We start from the raw sequence: 14,616 nt of genomic DNA on the forward strand, positions 1-14,616 counted from the left end.
CAGCCGCAGGCACATACCGAGGGCATCGGTTAGCCACTTTTTTCCTTCTGGCAGCGAGGCGGGCAGACGAGACTACCGGGTCCCCCCCCTTCTATCTTACACCCGTTCTTCCGGGCTGTAAACTTCATTAAAATAAAATTACCTCTCAGAAAAACTCTCAAAAGTTTCGCGTTGCACAGCACACCTGGTCAGCGGCTGTGGGGGAAGCCCTGATCACCGTTCCCGCCCATGGCGGCGACGGCTCTGAGCACTACGACCTGCTCGCTAGAGGGAAGGAAGACATTCGCAGGCTGTACCACTGCGTGTCTCTGCGAGTGAGGACGCGAGCCGACCACCGCTTGCCTCAGCGCCATCCAGCTCCTTGAAGTCGGCGAAAGACGAAACTCAGAGAAACAGCCCCGCTCTAAAAGCCGCTCCCTCCACCCGCACCTCGCCATTTTCGCCGGCCCCTTCTTAGCCTCCCCTTGTGAGGTAAATGGTACGAGCCGCGGCAGGTGTGGCCGTCGGGACAAACCAACGGCTAGCGGGGAGAGGGGGAGCCGTGCGGGAGCGCGCTCTCCCTCCCTCCCTCCCTCCGTCGCGCGCGCGGCCGAGAGTGATGAGAGGCAGCGAGGCGGGAGAGCGAGACCGTGACTGGGCTGGGGCTGGCAGCGGCCGCATCATCGCGGAGCGACGCGAGCAGAGAGGCCGCCGCGGGAGATTGAAGTGCCTGCGCCGCCGTTGGGGCCGCTGTGAGGCGAGGAGGGGGCGGCGCCGCCGCTGCTGCTGCCGCCGCCACCGCAGCTGTTGCGCGGGGGGCGGAGGAGGAGAAAAAGAGGAGGGAGCCGCCCGTCCTTCCGTCGGTAAGTGCCAGTCAGCGAGTACGGGCCCCGCTGCAGACCTTCAGGCGGGGAGGGCGGCCTCGGCGGCCTCTCCCGTGTCCGGGGAGGGCCGCCCTGCCCGTCTGCCTGTGCTCGGCCTGTGCTGAGTCGCCCATGCCGGGTTTGCGGGCTGGGAGGACGGTTCTGTTGAACCGGAGCGAGAAAGGGCGGGCGTGGAGAGGGGCGAAAGCGGGTCTCCGTCGGCCAAGGTTGCAGTTGGATGAGGAGAGGCGGTTCCCCCCACATCTGTGCTCCCCCCCGCCTTGGCTGGCCAGGTGTTGGCACGGGCAGGCCGTAGACTGAATCACCAAAATAATCTTGGTTTAAACATCGAGTTTGCTGGGTTTTTTTTTTTTTACTCTTTCTTTCTGGCTTGAGTCAGCTTCCTGACCTGATTTCAGTGTATGTGCAGCAGAAGCGCTTGTGTGGGCAAGAGGTTAATGGGGAGGAAGAACTAGTGTCTGGAGCTGTAGTAGAGGTACTGGTTGAATGTGTTAGTAGAGGTACTCGCTAATTACAACATCTGTAACAGCGCATGAGTTACAATTTGGCCGTTCTTATCTTGATGGAGCACTTATTACAGCGTTGTGTGATTTCAGATGTCTTTTGGTGAATGTGTTTCTTAATGTCTTGGATACTTAGCGTGTACAGGCTAGATCTCTTCAATGAGACCTTCACTGTTTTAGAAACAGATTGTTTCTTGCAGTATCTGAGGGGAAAAAAATAATCTGTGGTTCACCATTGAATTAAGGATTCAGCTGCTAAAGAGCAGGCTTTTAGGAAACTGGAAAGTGTATGACTTTGTTAGTTTTCTCGGTGTATTTACTTGTCAGAAGTACATTCACATTCTGTCAGATACTGGATGACCTCGTGTGTATGTACAGGCATTCTGGAGTCTAACAGATCTGGTGAAAGGCATTTGCCCTTCACCTAACCAGTCTTTAGAATCACAATGAGCAAAAGGCCAAAATGTGGGGGAAGATGGACTTGTGAACGTGTTAAAGGATAGTTCTGTCTCTAGCTGTGATAAATAGGGCGAGGAAAAAAAGGGATATTTTAAAGAAACTGTAACTGGCCACTAGTTTAGTAGTCTCAAGAGCATATTGCCAAATCACTTGTAGCTGCAGAAGCAGCACCTCTCCCATGCAGGGTTCTGCTAGTCTGAGTTCCTGAAGTGAGTATGGTTAGCTGAGTCAGAAGCAGCAACTGTTTATAGTTCAGTCTTGTTAGATGACCTTTCCCATCTTCTAGTGAGAAGCCTGAGCTTTTCATCCAGTCCCTCACTAGTATTTTTACCTCACCTTCCTTGTCTTAACTGTGTGCTGCCTTACCAGCTCCATGTGTCTTGGAGGTTCAGATACTGTTAGGGCTTTACATTCACTTCTTTCAGTTTCTATTCTCCTTGTCTACAGAGAACCCTGGAAATGGGCTTTTGTTTCCAGTAGACTAACTCTGGAGAACCTGGGCTTCTGCTGGGGACAAGGGTTTGATACTGCTTGTGAAGAGCTGATTAAGCACTAGATTTAGCCAGGCTTGTTACTTCAGCTTATTCAATCTGCTGTTACTACACACAAATCGTAGTGCAAGACACTGCTGTCACTGTTCTTGCTGCTGTTGGCTGAAAGTAAAAATCAGAGGTTTAATTCATTCTGTCTCTTGCATCTAAATTTGTTCATTTAAGCTAAAAAGTAACTGGTAGCATTTTATTTATCACTATTGCTACCGAGGGCATTATAGCTCTTTCTCCTACGAAAGTTGCACAACCACAGTAGAAAAAAAAAAGCCTTAGAAGTTTGGGAAACTTCTTTTTTTTGACACTTCTTGTGCACCTAAATCTTGTCAAGCCTGTTTACAGTGCCAAACTAAAGCTAAGTCATGCAATTCTAATAAAAATGTGTGCTGCTTTTTTACCACTAAGAGTGGTATACAAAAAAAGTAGTGTTTTAAAAGTAGTTAATGGCTGTGGCTTTTTTTCTAATCTTTTAAGTAAGCCTCCTTTTCTATCCCAGTTTTGGTTCTATATTCTTTCCTACAAGTGAATGGAGTTAAGTAATCTTACAGTCTAATGTGTCGAGGAAAACAAAACAAAAACCCATAACCAAATTAAACCAGCACCTATCTGCGGACTGGGTTTTGTAACTATGTTTGGTTATAAAGCTAAGAAGCTCCCGCGGGCTGACACGAGCCCTGTTCCCCGCTCCCGCCCTGCCGGGGGAGGATCCCGCCGCTCCCTCCTCCGGGACTACCGCTCCCAGAAGCGCCCGGGCTGAAAGTGAAAATAAACGCCAGGTTACGCTTCTCTTTTCTCCCTTTTCCCCTCCCCGGCGGCGGTAGCACATGTCCTTTCTCTTTTGTTTTCCGCCCGGCAGGCCGGCTGCGCGCCCGGGCCGGGACTCGCCGCCCTGAGCGGGGAGAAGCGGGACGGCGATCCCGTCGGAGCGGTGCCCGGGGGCTGCTGCCCGGCCCTCCGGAGGAGCGTAGAAGCCGCGGGGTTTATGGAGCTGGAAGTCCAGGCTGCGAAGTAAAACTTGCCTCTTTCTCCTCGCGATTCCCACATGCAAGTTGATAACGTGAGACCAGCTGCTTTTCTTATCGCTGCTGCTACCTCGAGTGCCGGGGGCCAGTGCTCTCCCCCCGCTGCCGCTGCTGTTTCCTTTACCCGGCCGCGGAGCTGCTCGGTGGGTTTCCCTTGCCATGTGGGGCTAGGAGGGGTGCAGCCATTCTCCACAGGGTGAAGCGGTAAACATGGAGGCGGTGTGCAGAACCGACAGCGGGGAGCAGAGCCATCAAGGCGGCGGCGCGGACACCCCCGGGGACACTTCTATGGACTGCTACCTGCGATCTCAGGGCTTGTACAGAAAGAGAGTTGCCAAGGATGGATCTTGTCTTTTCAGGGCTGTGGCCGAGCAGGTAACTGTCTACCTAAACAAAGCTACCTCTCATTAAAGCATGGGAAGTAGATCTCATTAGTGAGTGATAATTAGTGTTAAAATGTTGACAAGCATAGGTTAAGGTTATATAGTCGTGTGCCTGCGTGAGTGTGAGAATGAATAATTTCTGCCTTGCAACTAGAGAGAAGTTCAGTGTGTACAGTCGTTGTCTGTCCTCAAGAAATTGTTACCTGTTTTGACCTTCCACTGCCTCCTGAGAGCTTTTTTCAATGTAAGATTTCAACTTTTGAGTGCAACTGCTTCCGCATGAGGCTCTTCAGGAAACGGAATTTGGCTTAAAGAGCTGAAAAGCTTTGCTCTCAGATTTGTTAATTAGTTTATAATAAAATTAGAGAAAGCAATTTAATTTCAATTCTTCCTGTTGAATTCCCTTCCCCCATTTCAGTATTACTGTTAAAGGAAAAAAGTGACAGCGTCATCTTGTCTTAAACACAAACAAACAGCAGTGGGAGCTCTGGTGCTTCTGATTATGGGAGCCCAGATTCTTGTGCTAATTACACACAGTTCACTTTTTCTTTTTTCTTTTTTTTTTTTTTAAAAAACATTACTTTCCCTTCTCAATTTCTGCACTCAGGAAGCAAACGCTATAGAGCTGAAGTGACTGGTGTTATTTTTTTATTTCAGGGGAATGTTGAATATACATTTATACTCTGTTTTTTTAAATTAACATATATATATATATATATACACATAAGGTTTTGCCCACACTACAGTGTATATGAACTTTTTTCAACTATAAACATCACATTTCTATTTTATTGAAGGGAAGGCCTTTAATTCAGAGTTATTAGGTGTTTATCCACAAACTTGCCCTAATCTCTGTACTCTTCATGCAGGAGAGACCGCACTGGTCTAAATTTGAAGGTGTTTTAAATTAGAGGTATCATGTAAGGATTGCAAGAGAGGCTGCAGCTTGAATTGTCTGGAATTTCCTTACGTTGTAATGAGAGTGCAGAAAAAGTGACAGAGATAACTGATGAAAGCAATGTTTTTTTTTCAGTAGAAGTTTGAACAGGAGGGAAAATGCAGGTGTTGTATTTGGATCTGAATTCCTGGCTTCCAAATCAGTGTTTGGGCAACAGACATACACTTCTTAAAGTCAACAGAAAGTAATCTTGCAGTCTCTTAGATTTGGTTGGATTCTATTTGAACAAATGCATGTTGGTAGTCGATTTCCTCATTCACTCGTGCAGTAACTTCTTCAAAGTCCTTTACAAAAGAGTTGGTTAAAGAATAACAAATGCTATTAATTTTTCTCAGTAAATCATTGTAAAATTGAATGTCTGAATTTAGTAAATCTGCAGTTAATTTTTGATTAAGTAACTGAGGTTTCATCTGCATAAGGATGTTACTGAATGAGTATTTATTTAAATGTTCTTAAAATTAAAATTAGAATATTTCCAAGCCTGTATTTAAACAGTAGTCATTAATTATTTGTGACATGTCATTAAAACTCCTAAGAACCAGTGTCACTTTCTTCTCTTTCTCCCTTTGTAGGTGTTACACTCTCAGTCTCGGCATATTGAAGTTAGGATGGCTTGTGTAGACTATCTTCGGAAAAATAGGGAGAAATTTGAAGCAGTAAGTATTTTTGGTTTATTTTTGAGCAATTAAAAACAAGTTGCTTTATTTCTTCTACTTTTCTAAAGCACATTCTGGCAGTATTCATCACAGCTATATGCCAGTTGATGCTTTTTAAAGTGAGTGCTCTTTAAAATAATTGGTACATGTGTGGTAGTAACTCATTTTCATAAGCCTGCAGGAAGACTTGTGTGCTGCTTGAGCTGGAGTCATGTGGGGGTGGGAAGAGTTTTTAAGGCTCGTTAAATAACAAAACAAACTTAAAATTAAACTGTAGTAGTCTGTAATGAAGCTACCAAAATCTGGATTTTATTTTAGTATAATGCTTATTTTAACAAAGGTCATAAAATGTTCTTATTGTGCTATTTAATTGCTTTTACAATATATAAGGGATTGAGTGATGGGAAGAGTGAAACTTCTTTCAGGGTCTACAATTTATTATGCATTACCACTGTGGTGTTGTTTTTCTAAACATGCATAAATTCTTCATGACCATGGAATAAAATATTTTGACATTGAGCTATATTTGACCAATGTCATCAGTGTTAACGTTATAAAACCCTACTTTTCATTCATTTTAAAAGACCAATAATAAATAATGGTATTTCTGTTTGTTTGTATGTGTTTTAGTGTATGTCTTGTTTAACAGACTTCAGAGATAGCCAGAACAGGAGTATGTGTAAGCATTTGTTACTAGAGGGTTGTTATTCAGCTCTTGTTTTCTGTTCCAATTTTATTTGGACCCAAAATAAAAAGGCTGGTTTAGGTGCTTACTAGCACTTTAAGGGAAGAGAAGGAAAGCAGGAATAAGTGTGTGTGTATTCTGAAATTTCTAAGTGCCCTGTGCTCAAATGTGACTGATCACTGTTAGTGTGGAAGTTGTCAAGAATGAATGACATGAAATACAGTGAGTCTCCCTGGGAGAATGCAGTGCTGACTTGACTATTTCCATTTGCCAGGACTGTTTGTTTCCTGTCCATCTGAGGACTTAACCAGCTCTTATATCTGTCTCCCATCTTACTTATTTTTTTCACTGCTGACTTCTTAATCCCTTTCTTACCAGAATTACTTCACTTACTCTAATATCTAGTTTTTGGAAATGCCTTGAACATTCTTGACTCTAAATATGTGTTGTTTCCCCTCTTTGCTGTTCTTCTGAAAAGTCTCTCTTTTTTAAGCTTCTTGTCAATTTTCAGAACAGGTGTTTCATGTACAAGGTTGAAGTGTTTCATATCTGTTCTCATTTCCTGGTATTCCTAGTCCCTCAGGTATCTCACTTCAGTTCTGCTGATCTCCTTTGCTCCCCATATCTCTTACTACCCTTTGTGTTTTTAATCTGTAACAGCATTGTTAATGTAACCGAACTCTTAAAACAAAAAAATCCCAAACATGCAAACCAACAAACAATGCCTAACCAACCTAATCTTTTTGTTCAGCTATTTACTCATCTGCCTTCTTAGTAGCCGTGTGCTACTGGCATGTAGCACTAGGTGAAGTTCCTCTTCTGTCTATTGTAACCGTTGCAGCCTGGATTTGATGCTGCTATAATAGAAGTTTCAGGTGACTGAAATGGTCTTTATTTTTATCCTCATCCTTTCTTGAAGTGTTATCTTTGATTGCTGCTGTTTTACTTTCATGCTCTTCTTTTTTTTTCATGCTCTTTTTTTTTAAGCTCTTAAGTTTCTTATGAGAACTTTCTGGTGCCCTTTCTTTCTTCTGCAGTGTGTTATCATTAGGTCATTTAATTCTGATACACAAAAAATCCTGCTGTGTCTGATCATGTTGTACTAGTTCACCTTTTAAATTCATACCTGACTGCTTCTGTCTAAATTAAAATTTTTGGGTAGACTTTTTGATTCTTTTCATGAACAGCACTATCCAGCCAGGTGCAAAATAGCTATAGCAGGACTTTTAATCTCAACTACTCCAATCAGTTTTCCTCATTACCTTGTTTTGTAATCACTGTGGGTAGAAAGGCCATACAGCTTGTAGCTTAAGTTCATAATAGGAATTACTACTTTATCTGCAGATTGTGTCTAAATAGCATTTAGGTTGTGTCTAAATATAATTTTTTTTTAAATAGTGTCTCATTTCTGCTACTGCAGAATCTTTCTCTGGTCTTAACAAATGTCCATGTTAAAGAGTGCAGCTGAAGGATTACTTTATTAATCTGGTACTTACAGGGTAGCCCATTTTGTTTGCATCATTTCACTGATAGTAAAAGCAGGTTTTTTGAAGTGATATAGAAAAGAAGATAAAATGCTTTCTGATTTGCCTATACTATATCTTACTGCTGCTTGGATATTACAGAAATGTGACTTTCATTTCTGATTGTCCATTGTTGCCTATTTCTTTTAACAAGATACTTGAATAAGCCCACACATACTCTCTCCAGTGATGCTTTGCATTCCTGGGTTGAATTGCCCATGAGCACCTACTTTTGCAGCATCTTTGCTGTCTTTCAGATTTCCTCCTTTGACTGCTGGATTTTTTACTGTTGGTGTTTGGTTTGTTGTTTTTTTTTTTGTTTGGATTTTATGATGACTCCAGAGGCTATTTATGTGGTTATTTTATGGAATGCTGACCTTTATTTCCTTATCTTTACATCACTTTATGCTTAGATTGTAAGCCCTTTGGGGGCAGGGTAGTCTTAAATTTCCAGTGGAACATTCCCATTGATAGAGTGGTTCACACACTGGGGATTGCATACACTATTCTAATAAAAACTAATTATTTCTTTTTTATTTTTCCTTTTTTTTAATACAGTTCATAGAGGGGCCATTTGAAGACTATTTAAAATGTTTGGAAAATCCACAGGTATGTTAAACTTACAATAAAAAGCAGTACTGTATTGAAGTTGATGGATAATTGCTTTTTTTTTTTTCTCTCACAAATGCTTTGACTGAATTTAAGAGGTTTTTGAATTATGTGAACATATGTTTTTATCAGTGTACTCTCTAGTGTAAAATGATTTGGGGATTTTTTTTTGTCTGGATTTAAACCTGTTAGTCCTCAGATTGTGCCCAGATGTTTCTAGCTTATGTGAAACATCAAGAACCATAGTGTGGCTAGTTTTTTCTTCACGGCAGCCTTGAAAAAAGTCTGAAAGTTTCCATGATGAGAAGAGCTACTCATGTAGGGGGTATTATGAACAGTAGCCACAGGCTTTTTTGAAGATACTTATTTGAAGCAAAATTATTATTCCCCTTCTTTCCACCAATTTAATGTTAGTATTTTTATTAAGGAGTTAATTTGTGTAAGCTGAGGGGATGGGGGAAAAAAAAGGATTATCCAGTAAAACATTGCAAAATCTTTTATTTTTTTAAGCACTCATACATAAATTTTATTAGATTTTACTCTCCTGAAAATCAAAACATGACTTTCCTCCCCCCTCATTTCTGTAGCATCCCTAGTTAGAATGTCTAACCGGATAGTTCTCTATTTCAGTTTTCAAATTTAATGGTGGAAGAAGGGAAAAAGTGGTTGTTGGCCTACTCTGCTTCTGTCTTTGTTCATTCCAGGATTTTTAGCTGTAAGGCTCTGTTAGTCAGATCTTGAGTTAACACACTTTGCTAAATGGTAAACCATGCTGTTTCCTAGTAGAACTTATTCTGCACTGAACTGTGCTAATATGAATAGTTTACAGCACTGCACTGCCTTTGTAGAAAATGTCTTTCCCATACATATCTACTAACATTTAAAAGAAATCCTTTGGAAAAATAAACCACACAGTAGCTTTTTCACATGGTCAGAGCAGTTAGTATTAAGTTAGTCGGTATTTGAAAACTCATGAGAATGTAAAAAAAAATTTAATGCTACAAAATCCTGCCCCAAACTCAGTTTCAGTATTTTTTAATATAGTAAGAATAACACCCCCCTCCTCCCCAACCAACCAAAAAAAAACCCCAAAAAAAACAACCCCAAAAAGGAGAAAAAAGGTCTGGTCCCATCATACTGGAGCACAGAACGTTGCTTTGGCTGGTAATGGAAGAAACAGCTTTTGCTTTTTTATTATTTGAGTCTGGGTTATGGCATTACTGGCACTTCAGTGGTTAACAGATTTAAAGGACAGACTTTTGGTCTTTCTTCAGGTGTTGATACATAGCTGCTTGTCTGAGAAATGCAGCTATCTCAAGTTTATTTTGGCTGTTTGGAAGTGTCTACTTTGTTGGAGCAGTTCACAGGATGGTGTCAAAATATTTGTATGGAAGTTATCTGTGTTTTAGGCAGGAGAGTTAAGCCTCAGGGTTCTTTTTCCTGCTCAACTACAGCTCAAGGCCACAGAACCAGACACTTTTGAATATGGAGAGTAACAATTTTAAACCCACTTGGTAAAACTGACACTTGCTTTTTTCAAAAATCAGTTTTGAAAAGCTAGGCTGCTGATTGTTTAGCAGAAAAATACCCCAACCCAACTCTCACCTTTCAAAATCATACTCTTTCATGACAGATTTGAATTTGTGATTGGTTTTTAGTTCTCTCAGTTTTCATACAGATAGATTCACTGCTAGTTTGGGGAAATGTCCTTCTAGCTTGTACCCGTTAACCTCCTTACTGGAATAATTATTATTAACAAAAATGTACAATCAAAGTGTCTCAGCTGAACTTCAGACTCCATGATGATATATTTGCTTTTGACAGTAATTTCTTGCATCTCTTGGCTTACACTGTGTTTAATAATTGTGTGTTTGAAGTTAATTTTATTCTTTTTTCTTTCTTCATTTCAATATAGGAATGGGTTGGACAAGTAGAAATAAGTGCCCTTTCTCTTATGTACAAGTAAGGAAACTTATGTTTTATTGAGATCAGTTGTTTTGTTAGTGAGTCAGTTGGAATAACAAAGATGTAATTGTGTGTTATACTGTAGTTCTCCAGAAAGTTACAAATATGCTTTGAAAATCACAGCTCTCAAGGTAATAAATAGAAAAGTGAGCTTTGAAAGTGGCATTTAATTGGGGGTTTGAATACAGGTTTGCAATAATGTCATGCATCTCACCTGCACAACTGATTGTGGGTAGAGTGATACAGTTTGTATCTTGTTAATTTTCATATCCTAATGTTTCTATTAAAATTGTATTTCTTCCTGTTTCTCAGCAAGGCTTTAATATTAACAGTATTGCTAAGCGGGGGACTGTACCTGTTGCTTTATTACCTTTGTACAAATGCTCTGATGTAGCTTGAAAGTGGTATGAGTATTGTAGGCTGCATGCTAGAAGGCCACTCTCCTGCTATGAAGTTCTGTGTACCAGGTATATAAGACTGCCAGGTGTATATATACATATATAAGATTACCTGGTGTACTGCTTGTCTCTTTTCTGTATAAATATTAACTTTACCACTCTATCAGTATGGATGAAATAGTATGTTTGTCAAGTACCATAGCTTGAGCTGTGCTTCAGAAATGTTTTGGTATTAGTGCATAGAAACATTCCTTGGTGATGAGCAGTTTTGTTGATGCGTTTTTTTATTAAATGTAAACCTCTACATTAATCTTTCTACAAAGTAGTATGAAACAATATGCTGAATATTTATAGCTGCTTTCTATACACTGTGCAAGGGAATGAGCAATGTACAGCATCTTCTCTTTCTGCTGTTTGTGAACCTGTTGAAAAATTCAGTATTTCAAAATCCTTACTGTAAATTAATGACTTTTTATACTTTGATTCTTGATGAGACAGTTGATGGGGGAAAGCAACTAGTTAAATATTTCAGGTACTTAGATGAGTGCTAAGGATGGGAAATTGCATGAAACTATCTTGACATTTTGTTGTTAATGGACAGCTTAGAGTTGCATGTGCTGCATGGGCGGGAGAGTAGAGTTTGGCTCAAGAGGCTTGGAAAGAAGGTGTTATGGGTAGATTGAGCCAGGATGAAGAGGGATGTAACTCAAGGCAGTAAAATTGCATGCTAGCTTACATTGGACCTGAATGGTTGTGATCTTCTGTTTGTTCTATTTCTGGCCATGAGAAATGTATTGTCATGAAATAGAACCAGTTGATTTTGAAGCTGTGGTATGTTGGTATCCAGGACCACAGCTGTTAAATGAATAGAGAGACAAATCCTGGTTGATCATAGCATTTTTTAAAATTTCTGTTGGAAGCATGAGGAGGATTGTGGCATAGTTGCAGCTGTAGGCAGTATTTTGCTGCAGAGTTGGACACAAAAATTGCTACTGCCATACTAGTTTTGGGAAGACTGGCTTCTATTAAAAAGGCAATTTTGAGGCTCTGGGAAAGTAGAAATGGTGCTGGAGGTAGGGAGAAATAGTTGCTTCTCATCCTGCAGGCTGGCAGACTAAGGGAGAGCAGAAGTATGAATTTACTGTTCTGTGTCAAGCAGAGAAATGAGAAAGTTTCAGACTTTTCAAGCATAGGGTAGAAATGCAGTATGAATAGGTTTGTGTCATTTTCACTCCTCAGATCTGTCAAAGGTGTAATTCGGTTATCTATTAAACTTTCCCTGCTGCCCTGAAGTGGGTGGGTCTCTGAGCTATGAAATTCTTTTCTTCTCAGAATTGCTTTTTCTGAGTTGTTGTAGAAACTTGTGGATTTTTTTTTAATTCGAAAAAAGCATCTCTGAGTGTAATTCACATTTTGCAAGACTAGTAAAGCTTTTGCTTGTGTAAGCAAGGAAGAAGTTCAAGGAAGTGATTGGTTGCTGAGCAAAGAATTCATGGGGAGGATTTATGGATGAAAGAGTGAAAATAATTAAGATCATGAGAGAGACTGATCATAGCAAAAAAGAAAAAAGTAGCAAAGAATGATTTCAGTTTTTAGAAAGTAGAAAATCAAACAGCATGTCATGTCAGTATCAGCTGTGGGTTTTTCTGTATGTGTCACTTTATATCCAGTTCAAATTTTGATGCTTTTTAATCTAACAAGCCAAAAAAAGAATTGTAAGTGTGGAATGTAAATTCTAAATTTGCTTAATTGTAGTAGCTTAACTCTTCACTTACGGTATTTTCGATCCTTTTAAACGTAATGAGATACCCAAACTTTCTTTGCAGTGATAAGAATTTTCTAAGCCTGGTTTAAAGACTGTACTAGACTTTTCACCCTTGATGGTGAATGTCTTGCTATCTGCTGGTTCAGACCAAGCTTCCCAAAATGTTTCTTTCTCTGCTGTTGAAGAGAGCAATTGAAGAGACAACAGAGGGGTTTCTTTGCCACTTCAAGTCTAGCAACTTGAGTCTGACAAACACAGAATGATGTTAGACTCCACACTTCAGTGGAGCCCTTAGCCCCTAAAAAAGGGAAACTGAACCCTCTGAATGTCTTTTTTTTCAGCATATTATGCTTTTTAAAAGGCAGGAAAAAAGACACAGAGGGTGTGATTTGCAGAGGTGTTTGTTGGTTACAAGATATGATCCTCAGGCAATGCCTGCTGGTGGTCTGTTTGGGAGCAGAAACGTTGTGTGGACCCTTCTGAGCACAAGAACTTGGTTTGTTAGGCAAGAAGATTTTCTGAGCACAGACATGGACTGCTCTGTTAGCTGGCCCAAGAGGGTTGTCTTGTGCATGTAATCAGTCTGCTAACAGATTTAGCCTAAGCCATTGCTGTTGTCACTGTTTCCTGTCTCTGTTCATAAAACCAATCTCCTCTTTTTTTCTGGTTGGCTTTCAAATGGCAAAAAGTGAATTTCTCCAGCGCTGGGGAGCCATCATCTTTTTAGACACTGCTCCAAAAAGCAGTGTCTGGAAATCTGCTTTACTTGTCATTGGCTCTGTCCACATTGTGATAGCACATCTTATTCTAAAATATTCTTCCATAAAAGTAAGCCTTTTTTTGATCAGTGGTAGTTGTATTCATCTTCTTCAGTATTCTTTTCCAGCAGGTGTTTTCTGTGGTTATGTATGTTCCTTGAACTTGATTTGAATATTTAATTTTTTTTATTGATACTAATTTTTAAATTAATTCTTAACTGCTATTTGTTTTGTCCTCAGGAAAGATTTCATAATATACCAGGAACCAAATGCTTCTCCTTCACATGTAACTGAAAACGACTTTTCTGATAAGGTAAAAAAATTACTGATGGCTGTTGTGAAAGGCTGAATTAAGACTATATAAACAGCAAATAGTTTTGTGAGTTTTATTATTCAACATTATGAAATATTCTGAGAATTTTAACAACTTCTTTTTGTACAACAGGCTTCTGTTGATACATGTAGCACTTCTTTTTTAAATGGATATTTGGTGTGTATCTTCCTAGTAATCTAAAATTCTGTAAGAAAACAATTTACAAGTGCTAACTCACATAGCTACCTCTGTCTTAAAGTTTTTTGACTTTTGGACACATCTTTTTTGGTTTCAAGGGTATGTGTGTGTTGGTACATAAGGTTGAATTTAAAAGGTAGTGCTAATATGAAAAATAAAGTGAGATGCAAACCCTAAATATCTATGTTTCTTTAATAGGTATTGCTGTGCTTCTCAAATGGAAACCACTATGATATTGTTTATCCCATAGAGTATTCAGAAAAGGCTGCTCTATGCCAGTGTAAGTATTATGTTGGTTAGTTAAAAGCGTGTATTTTTACCAAAATCTTAAAATGGTCACTCTTAGGTTTCAGGAAAAGCACTATATGAAATCTCATTATAGTAATATTTTTAGTAGCTTAATTTTCCATTTGAATTGTCAATGACTGTATGGTTTTTCAAGAACACGAATTCTTCCTGTGTCCTGATTCTTGACAAAGCAGATGATATGACAAGAGGAGAATATTTACCTGCCTCTTTGAATCTGGGTGGTCTGATGTAAACAGAAAATGCTGATGTACTAATTTATGATCTGTTGCATTTTGTCTGGTCAACATTCTGGTGTTGATTTTGTATTTCAGACTATGTTAGAAAACTAATTGTTTGTGTTAGAATTATCCTTGCATGTGTAACTTGTCACAGAAATTACAGGGGTTGCATGTGGAAAAAATAACTGTCTTCATGGATTACTGTTTTCTTTAGTAGATTGCAGAATGCCCAAAGGTCCTAATAAGGTTTGATGGGTCACTGTGACAATCTACAAGGATTCTGATTCTTCATGGAAGCTCTGCCTATGTGCAGAGTTATATGGCAGAGGGCAAATTTGACCTGATTTTTAGTATGTATACCCCTAGTAGCTGCAGCTGGTTCTGCTTTTAATGCCTTCACAGTTTAAGACATCAAAATGCTTGCTTGCTTGCTTTGATTGAAGAAATTTGAAATGCAGTAATGGTAGTATAAAATCTCATTTG

The 14,616-nt window shown here is 39.9% G+C and overlaps 1 protein-coding gene across 11 annotated transcripts in view; it reads left to right on the forward strand.

Annotated features, from left to right (window-relative positions):
- The first annotated feature begins 580 nt into the window (after positions 1-580).
- The window catches only part of OTUD4 (OTU deubiquitinase 4), a 33,213-nt gene continuing 19,177 nt past the window's right edge, over positions 581-14,616 (forward strand). For 8 of the 11 annotated variants that reach the window (XM_031046798.2, XM_031046803.2, XM_031046805.2 and 5 more), the window contains exons 1-7: positions 585-842; positions 3,230-3,770; positions 5,309-5,392; positions 8,159-8,209; positions 10,125-10,171; positions 13,336-13,408; positions 13,805-13,886. In XM_031046798.2, coding sequence (XP_030902658.2) covers positions 3,606-3,770; positions 5,309-5,392; positions 8,159-8,209; positions 10,125-10,171; positions 13,336-13,408; positions 13,805-13,886 — 502 coding nt within the window. In that variant the 5' untranslated portion in view covers positions 585-842; positions 3,230-3,605. Of the gene's footprint in view, positions 843-3,229; positions 3,771-5,308; positions 5,393-8,158; positions 8,210-10,124; positions 10,172-13,335; positions 13,409-13,804; positions 13,887-14,616 lie in introns of all 11 variants that reach the window. The other 3 variants (XM_031046808.2, XM_031046799.2, XM_005146605.3) reach the window with 3 other exon arrangements.

Source organism: Melopsittacus undulatus, chromosome 7 (assembly GCF_012275295.1).
Source record: "Melopsittacus undulatus isolate bMelUnd1 chromosome 7, bMelUnd1.mat.Z, whole genome shotgun sequence".
NCBI classification, from domain to species: domain Eukaryota; kingdom Metazoa; phylum Chordata; class Aves; order Psittaciformes; family Psittaculidae; genus Melopsittacus; species Melopsittacus undulatus.